This window comes from Eretmochelys imbricata, chromosome 1 (genome assembly GCF_965152235.1).
Source record: "Eretmochelys imbricata isolate rEreImb1 chromosome 1, rEreImb1.hap1, whole genome shotgun sequence".
NCBI classification, from domain to species: Eukaryota; Metazoa; Chordata; order Testudines; family Cheloniidae; genus Eretmochelys; species Eretmochelys imbricata.
In genome coordinates, this window is record NC_135572.1 from 332,735,461 (window position 1) to 332,750,897 (window position 15,437).

General features: G+C 47.0%; 1 protein-coding gene across 1 annotated transcript; it reads left to right on the forward strand.

Moving 5' to 3' along the window:
• The first annotated feature begins 1,440 nt into the window (after positions 1-1,440).
• On the forward strand, positions 1,441-3,260 carry CCDC71L (coiled-coil domain containing 71 like). Its single transcript, XM_077835477.1, has one exon. The coding sequence runs from the start codon at positions 1,666-1,668 to the stop codon at positions 2,362-2,364; it is 699 nt and encodes a 232-aa protein (XP_077691603.1). The 5' UTR covers positions 1,441-1,665; the 3' UTR covers positions 2,365-3,260.
• The last annotated feature ends 12,177 nt before the right edge of the window (positions 3,261-15,437 follow it).

Here is a 15,437-nt window from a genome sequence, read left to right on the forward strand (position 1 = left end):
AACATCTTCTGGCAAGGAGTTCCACAGGTTGACTGTGAGTTGTGTGAAGAAATACTTCCTTTTTGTTTGTGTTAAACCTGCTGCCTATTAAGTGAGATGTGATTGCTGAAGTTACAAGCAATTATTATTTCCAATAATTATTTGCCTTTAGAAATATCAAGAGCACAGTGACATCCAGCCGTATAATGTTAACAAGGTAAATGATGAAGTACTAAGAATAATAAAAATATTTTAAAATAAATAATTAAAAGGAGTGAAACTATATTTATAGGGGTTTACAAGCAAGGGAGTCCAATTTAGGAAATCAGAATAGCACATAAGACAAATCTGTGAATTACTGTATGAGGCTTTATGCAGACATATAAACAGATAAGGGATTCTTTTAAACACTAAAAATGTATGAATATATTATAGGAGTTATGTGAATAAAATATTTAACTGAATCTTGTCTCCTTTAGCAGTTCAACCATCATTTCCGATAGGGAAAAGCAGCTTTGGCTAGGTACTGTGTGTAAGGTTCCCACTAACCGTTCCTAGAATACTGGACATTCTGGCACTTCCCAAAACAGCATAGGCCTGACCCTGCTTGTGTGACTCCACCCCTGTCTGCATGACCCTGCCCCTGCCATCATGACGAAGTTATGCTGCAAAGGAGACACTATTTTCAAGAGTGAGCTTCTTTTGCCCCCACTGGCCAGTCACGCTGCACAGGGGACACCATTTTCAACAGCAAGTTGCCCCTCCCTCACTGGCATGCACAATGTGTGCGAGGTCATATCACCAGGGACACCATTTTCAAGAGCCAGCTGCCCTGCCCCCACGGACATGAGCTCACATATGTGGTGTGTGCAAAGTCATGCTGCTGAGGGACAACATTTTCAAAAGGGCCCTGCCCTGCCCCGGCATGCAGCGTGTGAGGTTGTGCAGGCGGGAGCAGAGCAGCGTGTGCTTCAAAATGGTGTCCCCTGTTTGATACCACACAGAACTGGATGTGGTTTTGTCCCAGGACAGGACAGGGGACAAACCAGCCAAAAAGCCAGACCCTCCAGTACAAAACTGGATGAGTGGCCTCCCTGAGTGTGCCTGTAGGCCGGGTGTGGAGATTTCCTTTCTGTGCAGAAGGAGCAGGGAGCCCCTCTGTCCCCCACCTTTCCAAACAGCTGCTCACCTCTGCTGTGCTAACATTTACCCCTTCCAAATCTCGGCTCCCACCCTCTCTTTCCCATGCCTCCAGTGCACTCAGTTTGCCCCTGCACACATTCTGCCCACCCCTCCCCCCTCGGCTTTCACAGCCGGCACACTCTCTCGCCTCCTCCCCAAGTAAGGGCAGAGTGAGGGCAGCGAACGGCTTCAGTGGCTGTTACTGAGCACGCGCAGCTTATCCGCGCACGCTCAGTAATAGCCACGCTGGCCCTTGTGCCTGAGGGGAGCGAATGGGGAGGGGCACTCCAGCCGGGCGGTAGGATATTGATCGCTGCTCTCCGCCCTGGGAGGAGGAGAGACAGGCAAAGGAGCGCGTACGGCTGTGGCTGGCTCAGCAGCGGCGGCAGGAGACAGGCGAGCGAGCGGCGTGGTGGGGCCGGCGCTGAGGCCAGCAGCCTTCACTCTGCGGCCGTTGCGCCCTGCAGTCGGAGGCAGGCGGCGCTCGAGCGCGGAGCTGGGAGGATGAAGCAGGAGGGAGCCGGCCGGGGAGCTGCTGCCGGGCTTGGCGCGGCGGCGTGGGGCGAGGAGGGCGAGGCGGAGAAAGTTGTCTACTCCCGGTCGCAGGTGTCCTTCGCCGGCACCAAGGCGCTGGGCGACGCCTTCAAGCTTTTCATGCCCCGCTCCACCGAGTTCATGAGCTCGGACTCGGAGCTGTGGAACTTCCTCTGCAGCCTCAAGCACCAGTTCTCCCCGGTCATCCTGCGCAGCAAGGACGTGTACGGCTACGCCTCCTGCCGGGCCGTGGTGCCCGACCGGCTCCCGGCGCCGGGACACCGGACCCGCCGCGGAGCGGCCAGGAGGCGCCCCCTGGCCGCCGGCGCCAAGCGCGGAGCGCCGGGCCGCGCAAAGAAGGGGAGGAAACGCGCCCCAGCGCTCGCCGGTCCCCCCGGCAGGGAAGCGCGGCGGCCGCGGGAGGAGGACGAGGAGGAGCAGGTCGGCTCGGCCGAGGTGCCCTCGTGTGCTCCCTTTGCGGGCCGGTCGTTAGAGGAGATCTGGAAAGCGGCCACCCCCAGTCTCACCACCTTCCCCACCATCAAGGTGCGGGGCAGCGTCTGGAAGCCGCGGAGCCTGGAGGCGGCGCGGCGCCAGGCGCAGCGGATCCTCCAAGTGGACCTGGCGCCCGTGGTGAGGATCCGCCGCTTCCCCGTAGCCAGATCGTGAGCTGCTGCCCCACCTGGGAACGGGGACATCTGGGGCGGGGGGGAGGCTTTTCCCCTGGAAGAAGCGAACAGAGACAAGTGTCAGTCACCTGTTTACATTGCATTTGTCTGGATCGTGTTCTTCTACTGCACTTTATGGCTCAGACTGATGGGACCATTTCCTCCACAGAGCCAGGTTCCTGCCCACCCAAACCCAGATTGAGAACCTGCCTGGCCCCTGTCACCAGCTGCGACTACCACCCTCACCTGGACTGAGAGGCTGTTTCGCTATGTTCCCTAGTAGGGGCCACGGTCCTCACCCATCGTATTTATGCTCCAAACTGAGAAACTATTTGGCAGGCATCTCAAGTAGGGACTAAGGTCTCCTCCCTTCCATTCTCTCCCATGGGACTACCTCACTGATCTGGAAGTCCACCCAAGAAGTTATTTTCCAAAGGAACTTGCTGTCATGCTTGTATAATAAAGCACCATCTGACTCTTGCTTCATTTTTTTTTCTAATTCATTGGATTATGTTATGTTTTTTGTGATGTTGCACTAGTATGTGCTCAGGGTATCTTGAATCCCAAGTGTTCCCAATTTCAACTGACTGAAGCTTTGACCAAGGATGCAAAAAAAAAAAAAAAAAAACAGGTTCAGAACTTATGGCTGTCTCAATGGTGCAAAAGTTTCCTTAGTGATCTATAAACGGATGTTCTGTGTACTGTACTTTTTGTATCTAAAGTCATTTCTAAAGTTTTATAGCTGAATTAAGTACTTGGTTTTTATGGAGCACCGGAAGCCATTGAATCACTCTTATTTTATATACTCTCTACTTTAGTGATACTTATTTGGTCAATGTAAGTGAACTTAATAAAAGTGAAAGAGCAACTAATGCTGTTTCAGTACATTGAAACTAACTGCAAAGGGATGGATAGTTGTTGGATAGTTACATACACCTTTTGTGTAATTCGGTGGAACAAGCAAATAGTTTGATATATTTACTGCTCTAGTAAACAAACCCAAAGTTATTTAAAGTGAAGAATATTTATTTAAAATGTAGTGTAAAAGAGAAATAACTGTGTATCATGATTACAGTCTCATCATTAATGCTAGCAAGTGATTAGTTCAAGTGGCCAAATATCAGAATTCCTGATTATTTAAGTGCCTTTTTTAATAGAGGTAGCAATGCTCTATTGTGGTAGCTAGTGCCTTCTTAGTTAAAATAGCACAGGTTGTCACTTCAGTGTCTAGAGTCCAGTAGTGGATGTTCATATTAACATGTTACTCCTTCAGGTATTGTTTTTAAAAATCTGTTGCAGCTAAAATATGGTATGCAAGGACTCATTAGAGAGTGTTACAGTTTTATGGCTAAAAGCTTATTTTGACTGAGGCTTTGTATTTTGGCTGGCTTGTCTTGTACAAATGCCCATTTTTAAGGCAAACTACAAAGCCTTTGCTAGATATTTAAAACTGTTCAACATTTTACTCCTCCTTCTGTCAATCTTTTTTGGTGCTTTCACAATACTAAAAACTGAAATAGTCCCAGTGGGGAAGGTAAAGTTGATAACGGTAGGGAGAGGGAAGAAGATCTTTGAAATTCCAAAAGAGGAACAAGTAACTTGCTTTAACTGATCATTTATATCCCTATAGGTCCTGAGAAATAGGACCTGCTTCCTGATTTCCCTGTTCAATTTAATGGTTCTTCAAATTCCTATTCTAACTTCCTTTCCTCAGAAGGCTTATGCTATTGTTCGTTCTTAGCAGAAATGCCAAGAAGCAAATTAGATTTGATTATAGTGACATTTGTCAAATTTTGTTATAATACAGTGCTAATTTTAATTAAAAAGTAGTTCTCTCCCTTTCTTTTAATCTTAATATTTTGGGTTATTAGTAGTTGTAGTTCATTTAAATCTAAACGGCAATATCCATATCTTTCTAAAACCAAAATCTTCATCAATCTTGTAGGTGCTGTGCTTTTAAAAATACATAAAATGTGATGACAAGCTGATTGCTGTACCCTACTACCATTTCAGATTTCAGAACTCTAGGAAATCATGAAAGATCAAGGTATATTTATACAAATGCTATCTCAAGCCTACATTTTTCTGAGACATACCTTGGTGTAATTAATATGTTGAAAAACCTTATTGTATGATGAATTGGTAATAAGAATAAATATGCAAATGTACAGAGTATTAAAGGCCAAATTTGGCCTTGACTTAGTTATGACACTGACTTCCCAAAGTTGGACTGTGGATTGATATACCAATAGATAAGAAAATGGGTGAAATACTGGCCCTATTGAAATCAATTACAAACATTCCACTGACTTCAATAGGATCAGAATTTTATCCATTACTATTTTGTGTGTTCAACATAACATCACATATTTAGACTCTCTGGAATGTTTTAAAACACTAGACATAGGTGGAGTTTGAACTGTGACTTTGTGTTTGGCTTTTCAAAATTATTTCTTAGAAATACGCAACACTGATCACTGTAGTTTATGGGGGCGGTTTGCACAGAGTGTGTGTGTCAAATCAGCCTCTGGTTCAAATCCCAGCCTTGTTAATTCAGTTTCTCATTCTGATAAGGTAGCTAGTGGTTTGCAAGTCACCATTCTTACTGTAGTATTTATAATACTACACCGTGCATGAGAAAGAACACAATGTATAAATATAATTGAGTGCAGGGATGCTGTGGTGTGGCTTGGGATTCTTTTAGGGAAGAGGAAAGGGGTAGAGATTACTGAGTGCTGCAGGTAGGAAGCAAGGGTGTGGGAACATGAGTGCTTAAGTTACCAATCTCAAAACTCTTGTTTCTTCTTCTCCCAAAACTTTTGTTTCATTGAGGCTGTGCCTCATTAGAGTAGGGCAAAGGACTCATTCCTGTCTTTTTCATAGCCATAGTGGAATATCAGCCTCCGGAGATGGCAGTTGCAGCTATTCTAGAAGCCCTTTCTTGTTTTTACAGCTCCATAACAGTCCAGAAAATAGGGAACCCAGCTTCTGCTAGCTCAGTGGTTCTCACACTTTTTTTACTGGTGACCCCTTTCACATAGCAAGATTCTGAGTGTGATGCCCCCCCCCCCCCCGGGCAAATTAAAAACATACAGTAACCTTGTGACCCCTTGAGGGATCCCAACCCCCAGTTTGAGAACCCCTGTTCTAGCTGTAGCTGCATCTCAAGAGAGCAGTGTGAATTTGTCAAGTTGCTCTAACTAGCCCTGGCTCAGTATTGCTATAGGTAACATGGGGGTCTTTGAAAGTATATAAAGAGGGATGATCTAGAAATTGTTGGGGATAAACGAAGACAATGCTAAATTGTTAGGGATAGATCAGGTTTGGTTTGGTCCCCTCTGCCTACTGGCAGAGTTAAGGTTGTGTGGGACTATTAGGTGTGAGATGTTAACTTTAACTTTCCTGACTTCTAGAGGTTTATTTGTCTACCCCTGCCTTGTGTCTTTCCAGAACACAGAAGAGAGACAATCTTAACTCTGTGTTAAAGTTTGTCCACGAATTTCCTTTGTTTTCTGAGGAAGGGAGGGGGCCATGATTGAGAAGGGTTCTCAAGTATACTTTGCCACCATTCAGTTACTGCATCTGCCTTCCGCGAGGGTTAGAGAGGAAAGTGAAAGCTAATGGCCTGTGAAGAGCGTACGAAGGCATTCTGCGGTGTGGGAGGTTACAGAGGTGGGAAGTGGCTCTTTCATCCTTCAGTTGAATGTGAACACGCCATGCTGATGAATATAGGCTGAAACACTAGCCCTGAGGGGCCTGAACTACCCCATTCAACTCAATGAAGATTACACCCAAGTCCATCTCCCCCAGATCTCAGGACTGGCCTAAACTAGAAAATTTGGTTCATAGAATCATAGACTATCAGGGTTGGAAGGGACCTCAGGAGGTCATGTAGTCCAACCCCCTGCTCAAAGCAGGACCAATCACCAACTCAATCATCCCAGTCAGGTCTTTGTCAAGCCTGAACTTAAAAACCTCAAAGGAAGGAGATTCCATCCCACCCCAGGTAACACATTCCAGTGCTTCACCACCCTCCTAGTGAAAAAGTTTTTCCTAATATCCAACCTAGACCTCCCCCACTGCAACTTGAGACCATTACTCCTTGTTCTGTCGTCTGCTACCACTGAGAACAGTCTAGATCCATTCTCTTTGGAACCCCCTTTCAGGTAGTTGAAAGCAGCTATCAAATCCCCCCACATTCTTTTCTTCTGCAGACTAAACAATCCCAGTTCCCTCAGCCTTTCCTCATAAGTCATGTGTTCCAGTCCCCTAATCATCTTTGTTGCCCTCTGCTGGGCACTTTCCAATTTTTTCACATCCTTCTTGTAGTGTGGGGCCCAAAACTGGACACAGTACTCCAGATGAGGCCTCACCAATGTCAAATAGAGGGGAATGATCACATCCCTCGATCTGCTGGCAATGCCCCTACTTATACATCCCAAAATGCCATTGGCCTTCTTGGCAACAAGGGCACACTGTTGACTCATATCCAGCTTCTCGTCCACTGTAACCCCTAGGTCCTTTTCTGCAGAACTGCTGCCGAGCCATTTGGTCCCTAGTCTGTAGCTGTGCATGGGATTCTTCTGTCGTAAGTGGAGGACTCTGCACTTGTCCTTGTTGAACCTCATCAGATTTCTTTTGGCCCAATCCTCTAATTTGTCTAGGTCCCTCTGTATCCTATCCCTACCCTCCAGCATATCTACCTCTCCTCCCAGTTTAGTGTCATCTGCAAACTTGCTGAGGGTGCAATCCACGCCATCCTCCAGATCATTAATGAAGATATTGAACAAAACTGGCCCCAAGACCTACCCTTGGGGCACTCCGCTTGATACTGACTGCCAACTAGACATGGAGCCATTGATCACTACCTGTTAAGCCCAACAATCTAGCCAGCTTTCTATCCACCTTATAGTCCATTCATCCAGCCCATACTTCTTTAACTTGCTGGCAAGAATACTGTTGGAGACCATGTCAAAAGCTTTGCTAAAGTCAAGGAATAACACGTCCACTGCTTTCCCCTCATCCACAGAGCCAGTTATCTCGTCATAGAAGGCAATTAGATTAGTCAGGCATGACTTGCCCTTGATGAATCCATGCTGACTGTTCCTGATCACTTTCCTCTCCTCTAAGTGCTTCAGAATTGATTCTTTGAGGACCTGCTCCGTGATTTTTCCAGGGGCTGAGGGGAGGTTGACTGGCCGGTAGTTCCCCGGATCCTCCTTCTTCCCTTTTTAAAAGATGGGCACTATATTAGCCTTTTTCCAGTCGTCCAGGACCTCCCCTGATCGCCATGAGTTTTCAAAGATAATGGCCTATGGCTCTGCAATCACATCCACCAAATCCTTTAGCACTCTGATGCAGTGCATCTGGCCCCATGGACTTGTGGTTGTCCAGCTTTTCCAAATAGTCCCAAACCACTTCTTTCTCCACAGAGGGCTGGTCACCTCCTCCCCATGCTGTGCTGCCCAGTGCAGTAGTCTGGGAGCTGACCTTGTTTGTGAAGACAGAGGCAAAAAAAGCATTGAGTACATTAGCTTTTTCCACATCCTCTGTCACTAGGTTGCCTCCCTCATTCACTAAGAGGCCCACACTTTCCTTGACTTTCTTCTTGTTGCTAACATACCTGAAGAAACCCTTCTTGTTACTCTTAACATCTCTTGCTAGCTGCAACTCCAGGTGGGATTTGGCCTTCCTGATTTAACTCCTGCATGCCTGAGCAATATTTTTATACTCCTCCCTGGTCATTTGTCAAACTTTCCACTTCTTGTAAGCTTCTTTTTTGTGTTTAAGAGCAGCAAGGATTTCACTGTTAAGCCAAGCTGGTCGCCTGCCATATTTACTATTCTTTTTACACATCGGGATGGTTTGTTCCTGTAACCTCAGTAAGGATTCTTTAAAATATAGCCAGCTCTTCTGGACTCCTTTCCCCCTCATGTTATTCTCCCAGGGGATCCTGCCTATCAGTTCCTGGTGGGAGTCAAAGTCTGCTTTTCTGAAGTCCAGGGTCTGTATTCTGCTGCTCTCCTTTCTTCCTTGGGTCAGGATCCTGAACTCGACCATCTCATGGTCACTGCCTCCCAGGTTCCCATCCACTTTTGCTTCCCCTACTAATTCTTCCCGGTTTGTGAGCAGCAGGTCAAGAAGAGCTCTGCCCCTAGTTGGTTCCTCTAGCACTTGCACCAGGAAATTGCCGCCTACACTTTCCAAAAACTTCTTGGATTGTCTGTGCACTGTTATATTGCTCTCCCAGCAGATATCAGGGTGATTGAAATCTCCCATGAGAACGAGGGCCTGCAATCTACCAACTTCTGTTAGTTGCCTGAAGTTTTAACTTCATCAGTCAGGGGTGTGAGAAAACCACACCCATGAGCAGTGTTTGGTTAAACTGACCTAAGTCCCAGTGTAGACAGTGGTTGCTGGAAGAATTCTTCCAAGGACCTAACTACTGCTGCTCGGGGAGGTGGATTACCTCTGCCAGGGGGAGAATCCCTCTCGTTGGCATAGCTAACGTCGACACTGAAGTGCTCCAGGGGCATAGCTGTGCTCCTGTAGCATTTTAAATGTAGACAAGCCCTCGCCTCTTTGTGTGTGTGGCAGGATTGAACATCACTCTTTTTCAGCTCTCTACCCTGGTTTCAGCACGGTGAGCGTACATGGTGCAGGCATGTTCCCAACCCAGATCCAGTTCACGGTGCTTCCTGCCAGGAGTTCATTGAGCCTCTCCTGGCACAGAAGTGATTCATCCTGGCTAGGACTCTTGTGCCATCCTCTCTGGCGTCATTTTCAGTGTAGTACAGTAACTCTTCACTTTAAGTTGTAGTTATGTTCCTGAAAAAGGTGACTTTAAGCGAAACGATGTTAAGTGAATCCAATTTCCCCATAAGAATTAATGAAAATGGGTGGGTGGGTGGGTGGGTAGGTTCCAGGGAAAATTTTTTTTTGCCAGAATGAAAAATAAATATATACACACACACACACACACACAGTGTAAGTTTTAAACAAACAATACTGTACACAGCGATGATGATTGTGAAGGTTGGTTGAGGTGGTGGAGTCAGAGGGTGAGGTATTTCTAAATGATGAACTAGCAATTGGCTGAGCCCTCAAGGGTTAATTCGTTGTTAATGTAGCCTCACACTCTACAAGGCAGCACGGAATGGAGGAAGGGGAGACAGCATGGCAGACAGAGACAGATATGCACACCCTATGTATGAGAGAGAGAGAGATGCGCATTTTCCCTTTAAGTAGGCTGACACCACTCTTAAATACACTACCTTGTTAAGTTAATCAGCAAGCTGAGACCACAGCAGCCGCTGCCAGGAAGCTCCCTCCAGCTTGAGCCCTGTCCTGTGTCCCCCTGCTCTATGGAGATGGGTAAGCGGGGTGCAGGAGCAGGGGGCAGGGGAACACCCTGACATTAGCCCCTCTCTTTCTCCCCCTTCAACCCCAGCAAGCAGGAGGCTCTGGAGAGCAGCTCCAAGCCAGAGGGGAGGAGCAGCACATGGCAGTGGGGAAGGGACAGCTGAACTGCTGGCAATTGATACCCTGCTGGGCTGCTGCTCCACAGCGAACTTAGGGGAGTGGGGAACTGATAAGGGGGCTGCCGGTCCACCCTGGTTCCAAGCCCCTACCAGCTAGCTGCAATGGATGCTCTTCCTGTAAGCAGTGGACAAAGCAGGCGGCTGCCAAACGACATTATACGGGAACATTGCACAACTTTAAATGAGCATGTTCCCTAATTGATCAGCAACATAGCAACGTTAACCGGGACGACTTTAAGTGAGGAGTTACTGCAGCTAGTTCCTCCTCTCTGAGCCCTGCCCAACACCATCATGTTAGGTCTCATGTCCTGGACACATTCCTGCCCCCATAACTGTCCTAGGAGAGGAGTTGTGCATACAGCATTGGGGTACACCTGTGGGATACTGAATTTCAAAATTTTCACGATATTCCCACTTCCAAAAGAAGTCCTATTGTAGCCCCAGACACCAACCAAAACGCAGGTTGAGAACAATAATGTGCACGGTCCCCAAATCTCCTGCATAGAGGGTTTGCATGCATGTTCTTGGTTTCAAGAGGCAGTGCTTAGTTCCCTTGAACCATCATGTGATTCCATTACTCAGCAAGTGTAGTTCACAAAGGATTTCCTGAGGAAGCAATAGCGTGCAGAGGATTCTGTTGGTCAGCAGAGGTACTAAAGCTACTCCTGAGGGCATTCTGTGCCAAAAAATTAGAAATTCTGCACATAATATTTTAAAATTCTGCAATATTCTGCAAGCTTTATTTGTCAAGAAATAAATGCAGAGGCTCCAGCATGGCAGTGGGGAGCACAGGCCATTGGTTGTACAAAGGTGGGAGGTCACCCTCAAGCTTCCCTGCCCACAGGTGCTGACTTCCCCTCTTTTCCCTGGGTGCTTGACCCCCCGGGGCCCTGCCCCCAGTCCACCCCTTCCATGAAGCCCCACCCCCATTCCAACCCCTTCCCCAAAGTCCCTGCCCCAACTCCACCCCCTTCCTGCCCCTATTCCAACTCCTTCCCCAAATCCCCAACCTGGCCCCGCCTCTTCCCTGCTTCCTTCCCTGAGCGCCCCATGTTCCCACTCTTCCCCCCCCCCCCCACACCTGGAGCATGCAAACAGTTTGGTAGCAGCGGGGCAGGAAGCACTGAGAGGTAGGCGGAGGAGCGGGGACACAGCTTGCTCAGGAGAAGGAGGTGGGCCAGAGGGGGAGGGGAGCTTGGCTGCTGGTGGGTGCAGAGCAGCACCCACTAATTTTTCCCCGTGGGTGCTCCAGTCCTGGAGCACCCACGGAGTCGGCGCCTATGTCCCCACCCCTGGGACACAGACTCAGTGTTGGGGCTGCACCTGACCGTGACATGGCACAAGGCCTATTACCCCAGAAACACACTGGGGCCCTGCCCCTCTGCTCCAGGTATACCAGGTGTGGAGCAGGCAGGCTCAACCAGACAGGATCTAAGTGTGGAGGGGCTCAGTGTGGGGTGAGAGGGTTCTGTGTGGGACAATCTGGGTGCAGGCAGCTCAGTGGGGGGGCTAAAGTGGGGGGATCTGGATGCACAGAGGCTCATTGGGGGGGTTCTAGGTGCAGGGGCAATGGGACTCTGCAAGGGCTTCCAGATGAAAGTGGTTGGGGCTCAGCGGAGGGGTCAGTGTGGGGGGGTCTTAGCAGGTGGGTGCTGGAGGAGTAGGGCTTGCTGAGGTGGGGGTGGGGGTGCAGCTAGTTGGGGGTCAGTGTGATGTGGGGGGTAGGGCTCGTCAGGGTGGGGGTTTGAACGCAGGGAGCTTGGGGGGAGGGTGCTCTAGATGCAGGGGTTGAAGTTCAGTGGGGTGGGGTTTGGGTATAGAGGGCTGGGGGGTTCTGGGTGTCTGGGGTGAGGCTTGGTGGGGGTGTCTGGGTATGGGAGGTACAGATGCATGGGGTTGGGTGGATGGGGGAGCAGTTCCCCATAGAGTGACCCCTCCCCCTGCAGCTGAGGAGCAATGAGGGCAAGAAGCAGGGGAGGATGCTGAGCTTCCTGCAGCTGGGAGAGGTTTCTAGGGGTGGGTCTGACACGGCCCCAGCCACACCTTGCAGGGGAAGAGGAAATCCCATCTTCCCCTGCCTCCAGCCCAGCCAGGACTACCAGCTGATCCCTGTTCAAGGTAGAAGCTACTGGCCGGCTGCTCTGGGTGCCTGAAACAATATACCTGCGCAGCGAGGGAGTGGTACGTAACTGCTCTTGCAGCTTCCCTGTCAGAAAGTCATTTTTCTGTGGGGAAACAAAGAAATCTGTAGGGGACATGAATTCTGCGCTCGCACAGTGGCCCAGAATTCTCCCAGGAGTATAAAGCTTTTGTAGTGCAATAAGTTTTGGAATATTTCTAAACAGGTCCTTGTAGTGTTGAATAGCTGATCTTAGGGGCACTTCAGTGATATAAGTTTCCTGAGATCAGAGCCTTAGTTCTCCCCATTCCCGCCCCCAGGTCTACACCAAAAAAGTTATAAGAATCTGAAAATATTAAAAGCAGCTTTTGTGAGGGTGTGGGGAATATTTCCTCAATGCCCTGGGCCAAGTAACCCAAAATCTGTCCCACAAATTCTGCTCTAGCCACTGTTGCAGAATACGAGTTTTCAAGACAAGCTTCCAATGCACATAGATTGTAGAGCATTTTGAAAATTATAAGCAGTTTGTATCGTGGGGGTTACATCTTGGGAGCTCCCTGACCAAATGACCCCAGTTTTACACCACAAACTACCTATTGTTGCACACAAGTTTTCATGACAAGTCTCCATGTGCATGTGGGATTTAGAGCAATTTGAATATTAAAATCAATTATTTCCTGTGAGGGTTGGACCTGAGGAAACCCTTGATTAAATGATCCCAAACTTGCTCCACTCTCTCTCTACCCTGATGGAGCATAGCAATTTTCAAAACAATCTGTATGCATTTGGCCTTTAGAGCACGAGTTGCTGGCTTTTAAACAAAAAGCTCAATTTTTAGGCCCAAACTTCCAAAAGGGCCTCAAGGAAAATGCTGGCACAGAATAATCTCAGATATTTGCCACAGGTAGGATTTAAACTCACAGTGTTTGTGTTTTGCTTTGGTTCAATAGCATCAGCATGTTGCCGTGAGCTAGCCAGTGACTCTGTTTCCACAAACTTGCACACCACAGAGCAGTAGTCCCACAGTATGTGTGCAAGTCACTGCAGCTTGCACCCAGGTTCGAGCCAGTTTGTAGAGTTAACTTTAACTCCTAATAACTTTTTAAATATTTCTTCCCAGATAGGGCAGAGAGTGCTAGAGCAAATCCAATTGGGTATTGTCATTTTGGGGTTGATCAGTGCTATAGTTTGAGCCCTAGTGTACATAAAAAGAAGTAAGAACTGGGAAATTTTACTGACTGGTCCTTTCTAGGAGATCATCATATCTTAGGACCCTCTCAACCAATTGCTCCAGATTTGCTGAGGCACACCAATTTACAGGACAAAGGGAGTATGAGGATTTTAGAGTTCATCTCATCCTTAACTCTGACAGAGCTAGTGCTCCATAATGCATAAACAATATATGTTCTTAAATCTGTCTGAATCTTTATAGGCTTGTAAAAAAAGTTTGTGATTTGTTTGTTTTGGGGATTTTTTGCTGCTGTTTTCTTATACTGTAAGGAGACCTGAAAGAGTTTTCAGAAGTTTTTGATATCAAGAATTTCAAGTTATATCTACCCGTTTTTTGCTGAGGAACTTTATGAACAATTGCAGAACCAGAAGCATTTAATGACATCACAGGAGTTTGAGGGGAATGAAATGTTAGTCATGGTTTACATTTACTTGTTTAACATCTAATAGATATTCTTGAGGAAAAAGCTGTCTTTGTTAAAGATTCAAATATTTCCTGACATAGTCTCCTGGAGTTTGAGAAAGCTCCCATTCCAGTTTATTGTATTCCAAAACATTCAAGCAAAATTATGGAGGATGAGACTTGATATTCTGAAGGTTAAAAAAGAAACAAACACAGCAAAAAACCCCAAACCTTTATTTGAAAATAATAAACATCCCCTTGTTTAAAACTCTGCAGCTCCAGAAATGCAAACTGTCCTCTCCTGCTGTTTTTGCAGTGGCTGGACTGGGGAGGGTGCTACTCAGTCAGTGATCTATAGCAAATGTCAGGTGCCTGGCTTGTACAATAACTTTTTAAGTTGCTATATTTTAGTTTATTGGGTACCGTTGGCTTTCTCTCCTCCCCAGGAAGACTTTTACTTTTATCTTCAACCTTCTCTGAATCCATCTTCCACATGCTCCAGCAGTCCACTTTGTTGGTGTATGAAGTCCACACCAAATGTTGCTGCTACAGCAAGATGTGAGAAGTCAAAGAGGTCATAGTTATATGTACACCCATTGCATATTGATAGTAAGTATTAAAAATGTGCATTGTCCTAATCTCAGGTTTGTAGGGTGAATGAAGGCCTCAAGTCAGTATACAAATGACTTTCCTGGATGAAAAGTCAAAACCCTTAAGTGTTTCTCCTACAAGGATTTTTAGAAGTTAGTGCTTGGGTGGGAAGCAGGGGAGATTTCTTCCACTATCCTCTTTACACAGCCCACACATTCATACTCTTGAATTCTACAGTGGGAATACTGCATTGTTAAAGTATTTTTTCCAGTTCAGTAATTCCAAAAATAATCACCCACTTCTTTCATTTCAGGATTGTTACAATAATTTATAATTGAGATTGTCTCCTGCTTTTGTTACACAAGAGATAACTAGTGAGCACTGAGCGTATATTTCTGGAGGGAGGGTGAGCTCTCAGAAATGAGTGTACTTAACAAACTCTAAATTCATTGTACAATAGAAAATTGTTTAGGTAACCTTGACAGAATAGTAACATTTTTCTCCCCTAAGAATCTCCATCTGTGCAGAATACTCACTCCTGAGACTTAGCTCTTAAGAATGAAATTGATAATGGAATTCTTCCAGCTCTTAAGGTTTTTTGATGCTTCAGGACAGAAGTAGTGGGCTAGAGCACAAGCCAAGCTCCTCAGGGCCATTATTCATCCATTCCATTCATGGAGCAGGTCCTCAAAGAATCAATCCTGAAGCACTTACATGAGAGGAAAGTGATCAGGAACAGTCAGCATGGATTCACCAAGGGAAGGTCATGCCTGACTAATCTAATCGCCTTCTATGATGAGATTACTGGTTCTGTGGATGAAGGGAAAGCAGTGGATGTATTGTATCTTGACTTTAGCAAAGCTTTTGACACGGTCTCCCACAGTATTCTTGTCAGCAAGTTAAGGAAGTATGGGCTGGATGAATGCACTATAAGGTGGGTAGAAAGTTGGCTAGATTGTCGGGCTCAACGGGTAGTGATCAATGGTTCCATGTCTAGTTGGCAGCCGGTGTCAAGTGGAGTGCCCCAGGGGTCGGTCCTGGGGCCGGTTTTGTTCAATATCTTCATAAATGATCTGGAGGATGGTGTGGATTGCACTCTCAGCAAATTTGCGGATGATACTAAACTGGGAGGAGTGGTAGATACGCTGGAGGGCAGGGATAGGATACAGAGGGACCTAGACGAATTGGGC

Excerpts from the sequence above, each read along its gene's own strand:
- CCDC71L (XM_077835477.1), top strand. The coding sequence starts at position 1,666 with ATGAAGCAGGAGGGAGCCGGCCGGGGAGCTGCTGCCGGGCTTGGCGCG.